Source organism: Populus trichocarpa, chromosome 17 (assembly GCF_000002775.5).
Source record: "Populus trichocarpa isolate Nisqually-1 chromosome 17, P.trichocarpa_v4.1, whole genome shotgun sequence".
Taxonomy (NCBI): Eukaryota; Viridiplantae; Streptophyta; class Magnoliopsida; order Malpighiales; family Salicaceae; genus Populus; species Populus trichocarpa.
In genome coordinates, this window is record NC_037301.2 from 12,524,662 (window position 1) to 12,541,173 (window position 16,512).

General features: G+C 30.5%; 2 protein-coding genes across 4 annotated transcripts; both read right to left on the minus strand.

The window, feature by feature from the left end:
- Window positions 1-5,056: 5,056 nt before the first annotated feature.
- On the minus strand, window positions 5,057-5,568 carry LOC18099453 (non-specific lipid-transfer protein 2-like). The gene has a single exon (XM_006383347.3). It carries the CDS (start codon window positions 5,494-5,496, stop codon window positions 5,212-5,214), a length of 285 nt encoding a protein of 94 aa, XP_006383409.1. The 5' UTR covers window positions 5,497-5,568; the 3' UTR covers window positions 5,057-5,211.
- A 4,385-nt stretch (window positions 5,569-9,953) lies between these two features.
- LOC18099452 (NADPH:adrenodoxin oxidoreductase, mitochondrial) lies at window positions 9,954-15,984 on the minus strand. 3 transcript variants are annotated; one of them, XM_024588627.2, is made up of 14 exons: window positions 15,854-15,984; window positions 15,579-15,737; window positions 15,402-15,506; window positions 14,975-15,088; window positions 14,837-14,890; window positions 14,581-14,697; window positions 13,546-13,655; window positions 13,382-13,455; window positions 12,844-12,905; window positions 11,980-12,178; window positions 11,489-11,549; window positions 11,097-11,164; window positions 10,517-10,662; window positions 9,954-10,440 (listed from the first exon to the last, which is right to left on the minus strand). In XM_024588627.2, exons 2-14 carry the CDS (start codon window positions 15,723-15,725, stop codon window positions 10,207-10,209), a joined length of 1,491 nt encoding a protein of 496 aa, XP_024444395.2. In that variant the 5' UTR covers window positions 15,726-15,737; window positions 15,854-15,984; the 3' UTR covers window positions 9,954-10,206. The 3 variants fall into 3 exon arrangements, with proteins under 3 accessions (XP_024444395.2, XP_006383408.3, XP_024444396.2); XM_006383346.3 differs by having other exon boundaries at window positions 15,579-15,727; window positions 15,854-15,979; XM_024588628.2 differs by lacking the exon at window positions 15,854-15,984 and having other exon boundaries at window positions 14,975-15,102; window positions 15,579-15,622.
- Between the last annotated feature and the right edge of the window lie 528 nt (window positions 15,985-16,512).

The following is a 16,512-nucleotide window of genomic DNA, read 5'->3' on the forward strand; positions in this document are numbered from 1 at the left end:
TAAATTATGAAATTTAATACTCATTAAATATAATATTGATAAAAAATAAAATAAATCATTGTTATAGTAAACAATGCAGAAGATGAATAGTGAACTTAATTTTTGTTAATTGATAAGGAGAGAGAGAGAGAGAGTACATAGCTATATACATTGTAGACGAACCATATTTGACAATATAATTGAATTTGGAAAAGCCATTAGGAAGGCTAAAGTTGGTTCTGGCATAGAAAAGGAAAATTTGAAAGGCTCTGGATTTTTTTTAAAATAAAAATAAAACAAGACGCTTTAAAATATTTTATTTTAGGAATTAAGATAGTTCCAAAGTTTATTAAAAATATATGATTAAATCTATCTTAATTTGAAAAATAAGATTTCAATATATGCATTTAAAAAAAAGTAAGAAGAAGAACTCCATGAATTTGCACACCTATTAGCCAAAAAGAAAAGAAAAAGTTTGGAATTACAGATAGATTGTGTTTCTGAAAAAATTAAAATTTTTTTTAGCTTTAAATTAATTTTATTTCTTTATTTTTAATTTTTTTATATATTAATATAAAAATAAATTTAAAAAAAATATTATTTTAAATAAAAAATATTTTAAAAAACAATTCTACTGTACAAACACTTGTACGGATAATACTTTTAGTGAGTGGAAGAGGCGATTTTTGTAACCACGCAATGTGTTCAACAACTTCTCAACTTATTATACAGATTTATATATAAGTGAAAGTATAGGAAGAGGATAGTAATGCGATTACAATTTACGTGGCAAGGTTCACGTTACATGAAAATTAAAGAAAATATAGATTATTTATAATATTATAAAAGAGTATTTCAAAACACATAACTAAAATTGAAATTCTCACAAATTTTGTGATTTATAAGTAATTACAAAATATAGTTTAACATAAATTTGAGTATATATTGAAAAGAAAGTTGAATACTTAAGGTTGTAAAAATATATTTAAAACCCTGCTGTGATTATCTCTAAAAATCTAATATCTCTAAAAATCTGATATGCGCATGAATAGAGTTTTAGTATTTTAAGATAATATAAAAATCAGATAATTCACTTCAATATTCCACTCTAGGAATTGAAAGAGCATAAGGTTGGTGGTTGGGAGACCCTCTAGTGATTAAGTCTATATTTTATATTAAGAGATTGTAATGAATAAAGGAATAAAAGGTTAACTCTTGCCTATAATATTAATGTTGATTAACATATAACCAGTTCTTAGAAGACTTTCATATATATAAAGATATAGAAAAATTACCACCCTAAGCTCTTAACATTAAGGGTTCTAAGGATAACCTCGCAACTCACCATAAAGCCAATGAAGACCATCGACTTCATGTTTGAATTTGGGATGATTATAAAACCTGATAATATCGGGAATAGTATCTCGTCAAACCTATAGATGTTTGGGCTTAATAAGTAGCCGAGTCCCAAAGAATTGGATCTAACATCATACCAAACCTACAAGCGCTTGAGCTCAGCACATAGCCGAATTAGAGGCAACTTGGTAAAAAAAAGTTTGAGAACAAAATTGAGAAAAAAATGATAAAGTTAACAAACCTAATTTTTTACCTAGCTCGAGTTTAATTAAATCTTCTGAGAGTTTTCTTGATGCGGCCATCAACTTGGTCAGATAAAAAACAATCTGATTGACTAGTAAAAAAAATATGATGATGAAATTGACAAAACAAAAAAACCTGATAACCAGATTCCTTATCTAGCTTAAGTTTAAAATTAAATTAAGTCAGGGTTAACTTAACATGATCGAGTCAACTTGGCCGGTTTAAAAACAATTCAAATAACTGTTAAAAAAATTAAAGATAAAATTAAAAAAAAAATTTAAAGAAAACAAAAGAGGATACACCTACTTTATTATTCGTATCGGGAATAGAAAAACAGGCGCATAACACCCCCAAATGTTTTAGTATTTTTAGGTAATTAACATCAAAAAAGTGTGCTCTAAAATTTTAATTGTCAGTATAAATAACACTTTTTAGTTGAGAGGTTAATGTCAATTTGATCAATACTTAAAGAGGAACTTTGCCAATTTAGCTCCATAAATTTTATTCAAAATAAAAATATATAATAATAATATGTACTATTAGTTTAAAACAATGGGCCCTGACAACGGCCCTGACAGAATCTATTTAGCACAATATCCTTAACGTGAGCCTTCGTATCCAAGGGCTTACTATTTTTTTTCCTTTCTTTTTTTGAACATGGGCTTAATCATGTCTACTGCATTTACAATTTATTTATTTATTTATTACAAATGACAGACGAGATCGGGAAATTATTCAAATAAAGAAAAAAAAAAGAAGGAAATGTGCAATAAAAGAAGAGCTGAAAATCATCAATCTAAATCAACTTTTTGTTTCTTTGTATAATTCAGATGCACTGAAATCTATCTATATATTTTTTAAAGTTTGTGAGGTCAAACTAAGATTTGGATAAAGTAATAAATTCTCTTTTCTTTTGGATTTTGTGATTGAGATGCTAAGTACTGAATGTCTCTCGCAGCGGTTAAATTGTTGTTTTGTTATTTTTTTTAAATTTTAAATTATATTTTTATTTATTTAAATTATTTTTACATATTAAATTTTTTAATATATTTTCAAGTAAAAAACATTTTAAAAACAAACTACATCAAAATAAATCATAAAGGTAGCAGTGAAGCAGCCTTAACGACTGAATGTGACATCTTGCTGGCACCATGCACCACACATTACTATATTAGATGAGACCCTAAAACTAATATTAAATTGTAAATCGATTTCACGAGAGAGGGATGATATTCACCACTTTATAAGGCTACAAGAGCATTTCGCCAGAGAAGAGGACACATGATGATCAATGATTCCTTGAGCCACTGAGAAGAGGCAAAAACTACTGATGAGAACCAAGCTTCCATGTTGTAGAAAAATACAATTTGAAGTTAGAAACCAAAGTCGGCAGGATTAGAACCTCTTATTTATGTTCTAGTTATTTTTTATTTACTTTAAATTAATATTTTTTTGATGTTTTCAGATTATTTTGATGCATTGATGTTAAAAATATTATTTTGATATATTTATAAGCGAAAAACACTTTGAAAAATAATCGCAATCATATTTCCAAACACCCCTAAGGGATTCCGAGTTTTGATTGAATGAAGTATCTTGGATTTTGTCTTTATATATAAATTAGGATTATTTTTATCAGTTATTTTATTTTTAATAGAATTCTAGTTAGGCTATATTGTGAGACCATAAATAGCTAAGATATGTTGAAATAAAATATCAAACACTCTCGGAGACTTATCTAAACCTATCTTTATCTCCTTGAATATACATCATGCTCCAGGGACAAAATTAAAAATAAATATTATATTTCATTCTCAGACCGATGAACAGTTAAAGATGACCATTCATATACTGAAAGATCTTTTTAAGCCTTGTGCTCTAAGTTATAGAGGAAGCTGGAAGAAACACGTGCTATCAGTAGAATTTGCCTACAATAACAGAGCTTTTAGGTCCTGTTTGAAGTATATATTTTATGAGAAAAAGTGTCAAACTCCCTTAAGTTGGGATGATCGATGTGGGCGAAAGGAAATCATTAGGGTTGGAACCAGTACAAATGATTATAGATAAGATCCAAATAATTAGGTCATGAATGAAAAGGGTTCAAGACATATAGAAAAGTTATATTGATAATTTTAAAAGAAGTTTGAATTTTGAGGTAAGAGATCAAGTGTTCTTGAAAGTTTTGCCCTCAAAGAACATAATTTGATTTGGAAAAAAGAAGAAGTTAACACTAAAATATATCAACCTCTTTGAAATTATAGAAATGCTTGGACATATAGCCTATCAATTACCATTGCTAGCTCATCTATTTTAGATTTTTTTTGTTGATTAACGTGGGTGTCCGGACCAGCTTGCGCGTACCTCGACTAATCCCACGGGCCCTGAAGTTAACGACCATGTATGCCTCCAGTGACCATCATATTAACAATCACATGGCTCGAATCTGAGATCACAGAGAGAGTAAACTCATATTTTAGATTTTGCAATTATACATTTGAAGAATACTAGAAATTAACAACTCAACATTTCTTCATTTGTTTACAAATCTAAAACATTCAAATATATATATATATATATATATATATATTTTGTAATTGATGCAAAATTAATTATAGGATTGGTTGTATGAATATTAATTTTGGTTGTGTCTTGCAAATATTAATTATAGGATAAAATTTTAAGTTTTAAGCTGGGTCCCATATAAGGAGACTACTAGAATTTCAATAAATTTTTATGAATCCTTTAAATTAAAAGGAAAAACTCTTTGTATGTTGATATGTAAGTGTAAAGTATATATATATAATGAAATTCTAATTTATGTGAGAAGTTTTTTTATATATATATAATTTTACCAGTAGTGTTGTTTATAAAAAAATAAAATAAAAAACTAATTTATTTTCGCCAGAGAAGATCGGACATGTATATGATGATAATAATATCTTGAGCCCCACTAAAACAGAGAGGCCAAAAACTAAAATTATAAAATACTTGATTTTTCTTACTTAGAAGACCTTCAAATAATCTTGCTTTATTCCTTGATTTATTCTAATTGCTGCACAGAACAAGAATTCTGTAGTTATATTCTCTTATAAGATCTTAAGAGCCTCAAATAAGATCTTATTAATTAAATCTTTGAGAGCTCATAATTACTTTAACTTTTATTTCCGTCAAGATATTATAATTAAAACTAGGAGTAATTAATTTAGTACATCTCCGGTGATTTGATAAAATTAAGATTCCAATAACAAAAGGGAAAAAAATTATGATATTTTTTATTCATAATAAAATTTCTGAGAGGGAAAAAAAAGAGGAAGCTCTGTAGCCGTTTGGTCCGGTAGCTAGGGCTTTACGTGTCGTAACTCTAACCATCCAACATGGTTGACAACTCTTATTGTCCAAAAAAAACATGGAAAATTTGGCATGCATTCATCCGACCAGGGTTCAAGCTTTGATATCAAACAAAAATAAAAAAGCATAGTTCATAACATTTATCTATCACACACTAGTTAATTTATTGATCGTAGAGATTTTGTAGCACAGCTTGATCTCCATATTTTCCTTGATCATTTATTTCGGATGATATATATATATATATATAACACTATTCATACCATTATATAATATTCATAACAATTAGCAACTAGGGTAGGGAACGCCACAATCGCTAGCCACCTTTCTAGCACCAGGAGAGGAAACAAACTGCTTGAGGCTCGGATCCTTGAGGTATCCACAGAGACAAGGCTTCTGCTCCTTCAATTTGCTGCAGCAAGTGGTGGAGGGTGGTGTAGAGGACATGATTGCTCCTAGGCATGGGCTCAACTGCCCTGGGTTACATGTCTGTGCTTGTGACACTTGTGCTTCAGCTAGTAACATCGTCGCGACCACCATCACAATCATGAAAAAAGACGCCATCTTCATCTTCAGTAATCTTGCTGCTGCTATTTTTTTTCCTTTTGGCACACAAGAAATGATGCATCAAGCCATGATCTTGCCCAACAATTTATAGAAAGGTGATGGTGAATCAAGTTCACGGGGGCCAATAAGTCAAGCATGTGTAGCCAAACTTTTGGGTCCTGCCATTTTAACGTGTAGTTTCTAAATTCTAAACCTCATTTCTTTCTTGTCAATGGCTGTAGACACTACATCTTCCCTCGGACATCTCTCAACGTTGATTATTAAAAATACTTGCAATAAAGATAATTAATGATTGATACTTTATTAATTTGTTTTAAATAAAATGTTGTATAACATGTAATATTTATCTGTTAATTATGTTTTAATTATGAATTTAATAAATTTTAATAAGATTGATGATGATTGTGGTAATAAAGTTATAGAGAAGCATAATAATGTTTTGATAGGCATTGACAAGATTAGCTCAATCTCATTGATACTTTATTCAAATTTTACTCATTTGAACAAAGTTCATTCATTGTACCAAAGTGAAGGTGTTCACAAGAATATATATATATATATATATATATATGCTTTTATATATATATATATATGTGTGTGTGTTGCATTAGTTTTTAATATGCTTTTATATTAAACTTGAACTATAATATTATGGAATCTTGAAATTTTTAGCGATGAGGATGTTGTGTGTGATGAAGTATATATCAAAATATAGGATTTAGAATTGTAATCATATAATTGTTTTGCCCTTTAAACTTGTAACTTGCTTAATTGCTTCTGTAAAATTGTGCTGAAGTGTTTGTTAATTAATTGCTTTTGTTAGCATGTTGTTCTTTTATTTATTTTTTTTATTTTGTTAATTTTTTTAGCAAAGTAGATTTTGGAAGAGATTTGCATTATTTATCCTTTTTGGACCTAGATACGAGGAGAAACTAGAGTGATTTGTACTAGATTTTTTAAAAAAAATTTCTTGAGTCAACTCAGGTTACTTATGACCTTATCCCTTATCTGGATTAATTCCCAAGCTAGATTTAATAACTATGATTGCAATTATTTATGTGTTTTTATTATTGAGAATAACATTTTTGTTTTATACCTTACAATTATCTCCTTAAGGGTCTCCTTCAACTTGGCTTAGTATCATCTACTTAAATATATTTTATAACATTTTGAGAATATGACTAATGGTAAAAAGAAAAATTAGATTTTTTTAAAAAAAGAAAAAAAAATTCCAATTGTTTGGGCATTAAGAGCCCAAGTGGCTGGAAGTGTTACATCCAAAACCACTGTGCCTCAACCTAATCAAATCTACCTGACACGCTCTTCTATGTGTTTTTTTCAGGTTCCCATGAGCCGCTCATACAAAATTTTCATACACATGATTTTTTATGCACAACATGTCTCTTTTTACATGTGGCAAACAATCATCAACATATTAAGATAACTTCATAAAAAAAATTATATATATTTTAAAAAAAAACTTTAGTGAAAAAATATTTATCCTATACTAATCTAAAAAAATTTGTTGATATATGATTTATTTTTAAAATAAATTCTTTAATTATAATTTTATTTAAAGAAAAGTTTTTTTTTGAAGGAAAACCCTCTAAAAAGGACTCCTTCTAATGGACCGATTCTGGACCTAGAGCAAGGGCAGGTCTGTGCGCCTGCCTAGTTAATTTTTTTTTTTGGCTAGGCGAACAACGCATTGTATACCCAACCAATTTTTATATATATAAACAACACGAACGACCCTTCATCTACTTCTTCAGTTTTGACGATTCGAGGGCTTTTGAAAAATCAAGGCTTGAGTTTTTCAACCCTTAAAATTTATTTTTAACCTTTTTTTTAACCCAAAAACACCTAGAAAACAATCTAGAGATCTATATAAATCTTCAATGCTTTAAGACAATCAAAAAATCGGTCTAAAAATGAAAAATTACTTCGAAATCTAAAAATCTCTCGATGTCAAATATACTTTTTCAAGCAACTTTAAGTCGAAAAATAACACCCAAACTAAACTCTCGTTATCTAATAGAACCATTGGACACCAAGATCAATATTTTTCGTGGTTTAAATTGGTGCCAACGAACTCTTTCTATTGTCAAAATTCAATCATCATTTCTCTCTTCTCTCTGTAACTAGGGATTAAAAATAAAAAATAAAACAAAATTTTAAACTAAAATTAATTTTTATAAATTTTAAGGAATTGAAAATGTATAGTTAGGAAAGTAGAAAGATAAAAATAAACTTTGAAACCACTATCTATTTTATCTGTTTTTTTTACTCTAATCCTAAGTCTTTTAATTATATCATTCCTTAACAATTTAACTTAAATTTATTCTTGAAATGATGACATAAAAAAACACTTATTGCACAGTGAATCCACAGATGACTTAAAGTATGCATCCACGGCACATCTGCTACAACGTAAATGCCATGTCATTTAGTGTTTGTTAATAATTAAGGTGTCACATCCCTCATTTGTCGGTACGAAAGACCCCTGTTTCTGGCTGCTTTTGCGGGTTCACACTTCATGCTCTCAAGTCTCATCCCTGATTGCTAAAGAAGAAGATTATCAACGTCATTTATCATTTCCTAAAGTCATTAGGTTTATAACATTTTCTCTGATTACCAAGCTTCGTTTAGTACCTTATCTTTAAATCTAAGGCCCTCGTGTCTTCATTTGCAGTTCTATTATTATTATTATTATTAACAAAAGTTCAAATTGATTAGATAAATACAACAATATAATAATATATTTGATCCTCTCACCAGAAAACTTATAACTTACAAGTAGTTATTGAGAGATTAAAGTTTTTTTTATGGGGTGAAATAGTTATTTTCAAATTGATCATGAGCAATTATGTATTTTTTCTCTTAAAAAACATAATAAAAGGACCAAAATGCTCTTAAAAGAAAAATTTTCAATACCGGCATCAAAGGGTAATCTGATACTTTCAAAATGGTTTTTTTTTTGTTATTATTATGTAAGATGAGAGATAATTTCATATCTGATCAAATATAAAAAATAAAATAAAAATTAAAAGTACAGTGAAACGATCAAAATATCATTGAAAGTTAAAAAATTAAAACTGATCTTAAGTGGCTTTTTTTGTCTTTTTCCGAAGGTTTTTTTTATATTGACATGCCATATCAGAGACAATTTGATATTTGATTAAATATAAAAAACAAAACAAAAAAGAATAGCCACGTGTACAACATCCAGATGTACACGTGGCTATTATGTATTTTTTCCTTTATAAAACACAATGAAAAGACCGAAATGCTTTTAAAAGAAAAATTTTCAATGCCAGCGGTAATTTGATACTTTCAAAATGGTTTGTTTTTGTTAAGTGGTAATTTGATACTTTCAAAATGGTTTGTTTTTGTTATTATCATGTAAGATAAGACATAATTTCATATTTGGTCAAATATAAAAAAATAAAATAAAAATAAAAAATACAGTGAAACGATCAAAATACCATTGAAAGTTAAAAAATTAAAACTGATCTTAAGTGGCTTTTTTGTTTTTTTTCAAAGGTTTTTTTTTTCTGATATTAACATGTCATATCAGAGACAATTTGATATTTGATTAAATATAAAAAACAAAACAAAAAAGAATAGGTGCATGTACAACATCCAGAGGCACCAGCACACCGTGTACGTCTAGGCTGCAAGTTTGACAGGATATCTCGAGTTGACTTAACCCTAATTATTATAGTTACAGGCTTGTCATGCTAACTTGAATTAACCGAAACTAATTTTTTTATGTTTCTTTTTTACCTCATTTTAACAAGAACATCATTTTTTATGAAAAAAAATTGTTTAGTTCAATGGTAAAGCACTAACACTAAGGCTAGTATTAACTATTCATCTTTATCAAATCAATACTTCATTTGTAATTTCAATCATTTTTTTTTTAAATTTTATACACATTAATTAATTAATATTTAATAATATAGCCAATAACTTTAAGTTTTTTATTAAAATTAATGAACCTCAATTATTTTGTTTTAAATATATTAAATCTCAGCTTGTATGGATGTTAATTAAATTATTTAATAATTCTATTTACTAAGAAAAACCATACGATATTTTGTTAATTGTTTCTTCTTTACTAGTGTTTTTTTTTTATGATATTTATGTGTTTTTTTTGTAAATTAAAAGATTTATTTTTTAATCAATTCATTTAGTTAAAAAAATATTTATTTGTTTTTTTTTTAATCTAGCAAGTTTTCTTAGTGATAATTTTAATTCAAATAATTTAAGAGTACAATACACATCATAACACAACAAAATGGCTCCAGCATAAAGTTTTTTTTCTTAAAAAATAGGAGAATCATTATACATGGATGATAATCAATTCATTTAGTCATTGATATGTTGCACAATCATTTTCCCCCTTTTTATTTTGACAGCTAAAATCAGACATTTCCTCCTCTTTTTTAGACAACCAATCAGATAATTTCTTAAATCTTAAATTTCAGAGACCAAGCTTTGTCTAGGTGCACTTGTTTTTTATGTCTACAAATTGAGAAAGAGAACAAATAGTACACTTAAAGTCGGAACCAAAAAGAGGCTGGCTGGCTGGCTGGATGTTGGGCTTCAACCCAAGAGGTAATCGATGATGAAGAAGTAAAAATTGAAGTCACATTTACTTGTTCAAAAGAAAAAAAAAGAATGCATTTGACCTCAAAATTGATGCATATATCACTCTGTGGCAGCTTTCAGTAGGTCCTCAAATGTGGTTAATTTTTCTCTAGGCTTACTTCTCAAGTTCCCAAGCCTTCTCTCTTCAGAGTCGATCTTTTCCCAGGCGCTGAATGGAACAACTCTAACACCTCTATTATCAAGCAACTGAAGGAGTCCCTGTCGGCCAGGCTTTGGCAAGGTAGATGCGGATGCTATCTCTCCTTGATGAACATCTTCTGATATACTTGCCACCTATCGTGCAGCAGCTTAGTGATTCAAGCAAGGCTTCTAAATAATGAAAACGAACTGGGATGCAAGAGCAACTTACTGTTTCTTCAGCACAGTAGAGATTTGTAGCAATAATCCCAGTTGGCCCCCTCTTCAACCACCCACACACATACAGACCTTTCTCGAGCAACGTAGGATCTCCTGAAGTATCAGCAAGAACACGACCTTTAATATTTGGAACCACACCTGGAAAAGAAGTCATGAGAGGAGGATGGAAAATCAGTTTACACAATCACATATTTAGAAACTTCAGGAGGGAAAGTTATACAAGCAACCGAGTCCTAGAGATGGTTTTGCCAGATGCTAGTTTTGAACCAGTACACACACAACTATACATGTGAAAAAAATTCAAAATTTAAAATGACCAGTATAAGAACCGGACAAAACCTCCTGACCTTGTTCATTATAGTTCTCGTTGCTTAAATTTTAAAAAGTTTCTTCTAGGATTTTGCAGACATGTTGAGCTAAATAATTGATCAAAGCAACTTCGGATGAAAACCTCAAGCTGTTTCCAAGACCATTTCACTTAGCCAGCTTTATACAGCTTTTCATGGATAAAATAACACACCCAACAATAATGAGCAGAAAGGGTACACCATCCTTTTTATCTTTTCAAATACCTTTTTCATGATCAAATGGTAAACCATCGACTGGCACTGATTTGTAACCAATGCTCTTTAGCACCAACCTGCAAACAGAAATGGACATTGCAAAATTGTAAGCAATAGATCATACCAATGAATTGGTTCAACATAATCAAAATAACTTTTGTCCTCTACAAACTGTTGAATTCCTTTATCATACAACGGTACATGAATCATGTCACCTAAGACAAATTAATTTACAACTATTCACATTTCTGGTCAAGCAATGACCAAACCCATCTTCATTATAGCACCATGTGAAGTTAAAAGTAATTGTATTTATATCAGAAAACATGCTCATAAGAAGCACAGATTAACATGGCAAAATATATAACTAGCAAAGTTAACGAATAAAAGGAAAAAATTACCCGCAGTCAAGGTCCTCATATGATCCAGTACCCACAGCAATCTGCCTTCCAGGGCCAACAGCTGCAAAATAGAGTAAGCAAATTTAACACTGGTGTAATGAAACTAAATTGGCAGAGAACATGGAATTTAACACTGGAGTAATGAAACTAAATTGGATGAGAACATGGAACAGTGCAATCTTTGTTTAGACAGCTCTGACGTTTCTTTCCCATGGAACTTCAAACAATCTCATTCATAATTATAATTGAAGTGAAAAATAAAACGCTAATTTTCTCGACTGTAAGACAAGGTCTAATTGCCTGACAACATCATTCTGAGTATTATGATGATAAGCGCACAACAAATTTCTGTTCAAATGTTGTGCAAGACACATTAGGTAGGACAATGCTGTACTACAACATAACTACAAGTAAAACGTTTTCTAAACATGTAAACAAAGAGGCACACAAGAAGACTCATATACAACCACCATTTATACAGAGAAAAGCACCTTTAAGCATTGTCTTCTCAAAATGCACACCAGCAACACGGCCACTGCCTTCACCTGAATCTAGAAACCTATCAGGTTTCCGGAAGAAAACAAAGTGCAGTTCACGCTGACTTGAACTAGGATGAGAAGGTGCTGAAGCAGCTGCTTTTGAAAGCAACTCATAAACCCTCCTATGGATTCGATTATTTTTAAGCACTTCCTTTGCCAAAAGAAAGCATAAAGACAGAGCCATTAATAAAAGAGATTAGCCACTAAGAGTATAAAGACGAAACCCGAAAGACAGAAGAATTTAATCAAGTTGGTGCCTGAAAGTATCATTTCACCACTAAATAAGACCTAGGCTAGAGAGACAAAATCTTGGTTGAAAGTATTATTTCACCTTTCTTTCTTCATTGGATTCTGGGTCCTTTAAATTATCCAAGTCAGAAGCCCTTAGCATGCATAATTATAAAAACAAAATTTTTTTCTTTCAGCCATCCTAACAGTGGTACCATATTTTGTCAATCTCACAGCCATTCCAATTTAGTTGACCACGTCCAGTAGCAATACAGTATGTAAGTTTGGTTATCACTGCTACAATTTGGATGGAAGTTGAATAATGTTTCAAGTGTAATTTCTAACATATTAACCATGGGCATGAAGAGATTGCTCAATTACATTAGAATGAGTGCAATTTGGATCATTTTTTCAGTTTGAATTTGACTATTTTAGAACAGAAATGCATTAAAAGGCACCACAAGAATAAGAAAATAATAATAGTAACAGTGATAGTGGCAGTCATTATGATATATTCTGCTAGAAAGAAAAACAAATAAAGAACATGTCTATTAAACAAGCACACAGATGAATAACATTGATACCTACCTCATCTTCTGGACTTTTTCGTAAATCAACTTCACTGATGTGAATACACAAATCTTTAATACCTACAGCAATAACAAAGTATCAGCAATGGTGTTCAAAAGTAAGAAAGTAAACCAACAAAGACCTCTGACTAAGCATATTAACAAAGTCATTGCATATAGTCGGCAATAAATTTTATTTAACATCAACTACAACCATTCAAATCAAATGTTCAAGTCAATGCCTTGGATTTATGTGCCAAACAATCAAACAGAGAACACGCATATCACATACTCAGTAAAGCACATGTTCAAAATAAATTTGGTATAAATAATAATTTCTTAGTGCTGCACATAGACTTATCTTCATAATGAAAAATCACATTTGAAACAAAAAAGGATCAGTTCTCTTAGCTCAGAATCACATTTTGACAAGACATGGGTCAAAGAACAATCCTTGGTCCCATCATCATGTTTGATAAAAATCCTTCAGCAAGCCTTAAAAATTCAAATCAACCTATAACGGATACAAGTATAAATGACAGCAAGCTAAGAATTACCAAGAACTTCTCTTAGCTCTTTCGCAGTACAAGCTGCTTGGGCTGGTCCACGTCTTCCAACTAGATATACTTTTCTGCAATTATATTTAGAGCATTACCACCGACAACCTAAAAAGCTAGCAACAGATCTGTCTGATCCCTGACAAATAGTTTGATAAAAAAACCTTATAGAGCTCTGCTCTAGAGCTTCCAAAGCATGACTGGCAATATCAGTTGTTGCCAGCACTGATGTTGATTGTAGGAGGATACGGGCAACATCAAGCGCTACATTGCCCTGAGAAAATCATTAGAGAATTGTCATGGGAAAGTGTCATATGTATTTTGGTATCGCAGACTTCCTGGGAAGGGCAGGATGAAAGGTGTTTTAACCTAAAGGGAGCTGCTATTTATAATTTAGGGATTATTTAAACACACTGTTGAATATAATGAAAGTCTAGCGTACTTACAAATGAGAAAACACCTAACAAGCATGACATGAAAAAGATAAGAGCTTAAATCATCCTCAGCATTCTGAAATCTTAAACATGTTGAATGGATATTTCAAATTTGTCAAGGCTACTGTACAACTTATGATGGTAACATAAACTTAGCACCACCCCTCATGGAATGTGTTACTCGCAATAGCATAATTTCCATTTAAACAACCAATGAAATTCCAGCATCAGAATCTAAGCTAACTGACACACCATGCATGTGTAACCCCAACCTGGTTTCAACTTACAAGAGAAAAAGAAAGCATAAAGTACTAAACTTACTACAAACAGAATTTTATATTGCTAGGAAACTGTGCCTTTCGCATCTTCCAGCAGAAAAAACAAGGCAGGTTTAAACTCATTAAAGGCATCTACCACTGTAGTTTTTAAGTAATTATCTTATATATCTTGCTTACAAAATCATGTTTCCACTCATCTCTTTCAGCTATAGCATCATCATGTCCTAACTATTTCCATTGAACAAATCCATCATTTAAGATTAATTGCACAATGTAGAAAAGACCAAATCACCTTCTAAGAGGTCATATTGACCTCATCTTAACTAATTCCCTTATAGTTAATAGCATTTCCCCGTTTCCAAGATTATGCCTGATAGCAAATCAGCATTGTATGTCTAATTCAGAGTTTTGTGGTTTGGTCACCCGTAAATCATCTTTAAAATCCTCAATGCAACTTTGGTGAAAACAATAGCAATATTCTGACTACCTGGCCTAGAATAACAGCTGTATCGGTGCTCTTCAAATCAGGACTCAAGTTTTTGCCATCTGGGTGCCCATTATACCACCAAACAAATTCTCTAGCAGAGTGTATCCCTGACAAATACTACAACAAAGAAAAGAGTACAGAAGAGGGAAGATATAAACAACTGGAATTGCAACTCTATGCAGCCATAATAATTAAAAAAAAGAGGCATTAAAAGCAATTTTTTATATATATTAGTGTCTACTTTTATTGGACATACTTCTCCTGGAATACCTAGAGCTCTATCACTCTCAGCACCGTAAGCAAGCACTACCTGCACATAGCATTTACAAAGTTAGCAAAACTAATCAAGCATACGAGATAAAATGCAAACTAAAAACAAGTACTATTAACTCACCACATGATACAGCTCACGAAGTTCTGAGAGAGAGACAGAGGACCCAAGAGTGACATTTCCAAAAAAGGAGCACCGTTCATGTTGCGCAACCTTTGAGAACTGGTTCATCACAATCTGTAGCAAGTTTTCTGGTATACTAAGCTCAATTAAGACAATTATTTTGCACCAAAACTAATACTAGCAACAGAAATTTAATATCAAATTTAACTATTTCAAATAGAAAAAAAAATGAAAAAACGAATTTGCTAGACACAGGTAATGCTGAGCCATCACCATTTGACTAAAATATTTAAAAATAGCAAAATCAGAACTGTAAAACATAATCAAAATATTAAAAGTAAATGCATTTCTTCTCCACGAAAATTCTACGAATAGAACTAAAAATTGGAAAAGTTGTATAAAGAATGAAACATAAAAAAAAAATGACCTTAGTATCGGGGTGGTCAGGTGCCACGCCAGAGCGGACTAAACCGAAAGGTGTGGGCAAACGATCTATGATATCAACTTCAGCTCCTTGATGCGCCTTCAGCATCTAATTACATTTAATAATGATTGTAATTTAGGCTCGAAAAATTAAGAAACAGTGCATTTAATTTGTAATTACCTTTTCAGCAGTGTAGAAGCCAGCAGGGCCAGTTCCAACAACACAGACTCGTAGAGGATTGGATGAAAGTGTTGAGAAGCTTAAGCTGCTTCTTTTTCTTGATAATGATAATGAAAGCCGTCTGATTGCTTGATCAAATATTGCCATTTCTGGGAATTTCTAAGCAGAAAATTCTCAGATTATTTTAGCATGTAAAAACCCTAATTAATTCCATATCCATTAACTTTAATCTAAACAAATTAAATAAAGAAAGAAACAAAAAAATTCTTTCTAACCTGGTTTGAGGTGAGGTAGTGGTCGGAAGCTGAACTGTAAGAGAGCAGTGAACGTTTTCTTTCCTTATGTTTTTGGTTTTGAATCACCGCCGTATTACCGAGAGGGTGTTTACGGTAGCGACAGAATTGTTTTTTTTGAAGTGATGTTTTTTTTAAAAATTAAATATATTAAAAAAATATTTTTTAAAAAAAAATTATTTTTAACATTTAATATATAAAAATCTAATTTTTTTTTTAAAAAAAATCTAATAACCAAACAGTCCTTTAAAAAATCTAATAACCAAACAGTCCGGAGCTAAATGGGCATCATGGGCTGCAGCTGCAAGGTGGCATTTTATGGATTTTAATGGGTATAGGCCTTGCTATGTTCTACCTAAGCTAAACGGTACCTTTAAAAATTAATAAATAAAAAGCAGGTTAAAATATGTTCATTGATATTTTTTTTTAATTTTCCTTTTTCTACTAAGTAATATAAATATAATCATTTGTTGAGAAATAAAAATGAATTATTTATAACAAAACATCAAAATTGCAATGATTTTTTCATTAAAAAAATCAAAACCTTTATTATATGCATCTTATTATTTTGGATTTATGATAATCTAGTTATAAAAATATTAGTTTAATTTAATTAAAATTAAATATTATCATGAAAAATA

What these genes read in the sequence shown, in the direction of transcription:
- LOC18099452 (XM_024588627.2), bottom strand. Translation starts at nt 15,725, where the DNA reads ATGGCAATATTTGATCAAGCAATCAGACGGCTTTCATTATCATTATCA. An exon ending in CTAGAGCAGAGCTCTATAAG is followed by an intron (nt 13,456 to 13,545) that starts GTTTTTTTATCA and finishes ATATAATTGCAG; the next exon opens with AAAAGTATATCTAGTTGGAA. An exon ending in AGAGCTAAGAGAAGTTCTTG is followed by an intron (nt 12,906 to 13,381) that starts GTAATTCTTAGC and finishes TTATTGCTGTAG; the next exon opens with GTATTAAAGATTTGTGTATT.
- LOC18099453 (XM_006383347.3), bottom strand. Translation starts at nt 5,496, where the DNA reads ATGAAGATGGCGTCTTTTTTCATGATTGTGATGGTGGTCGCGACGATG.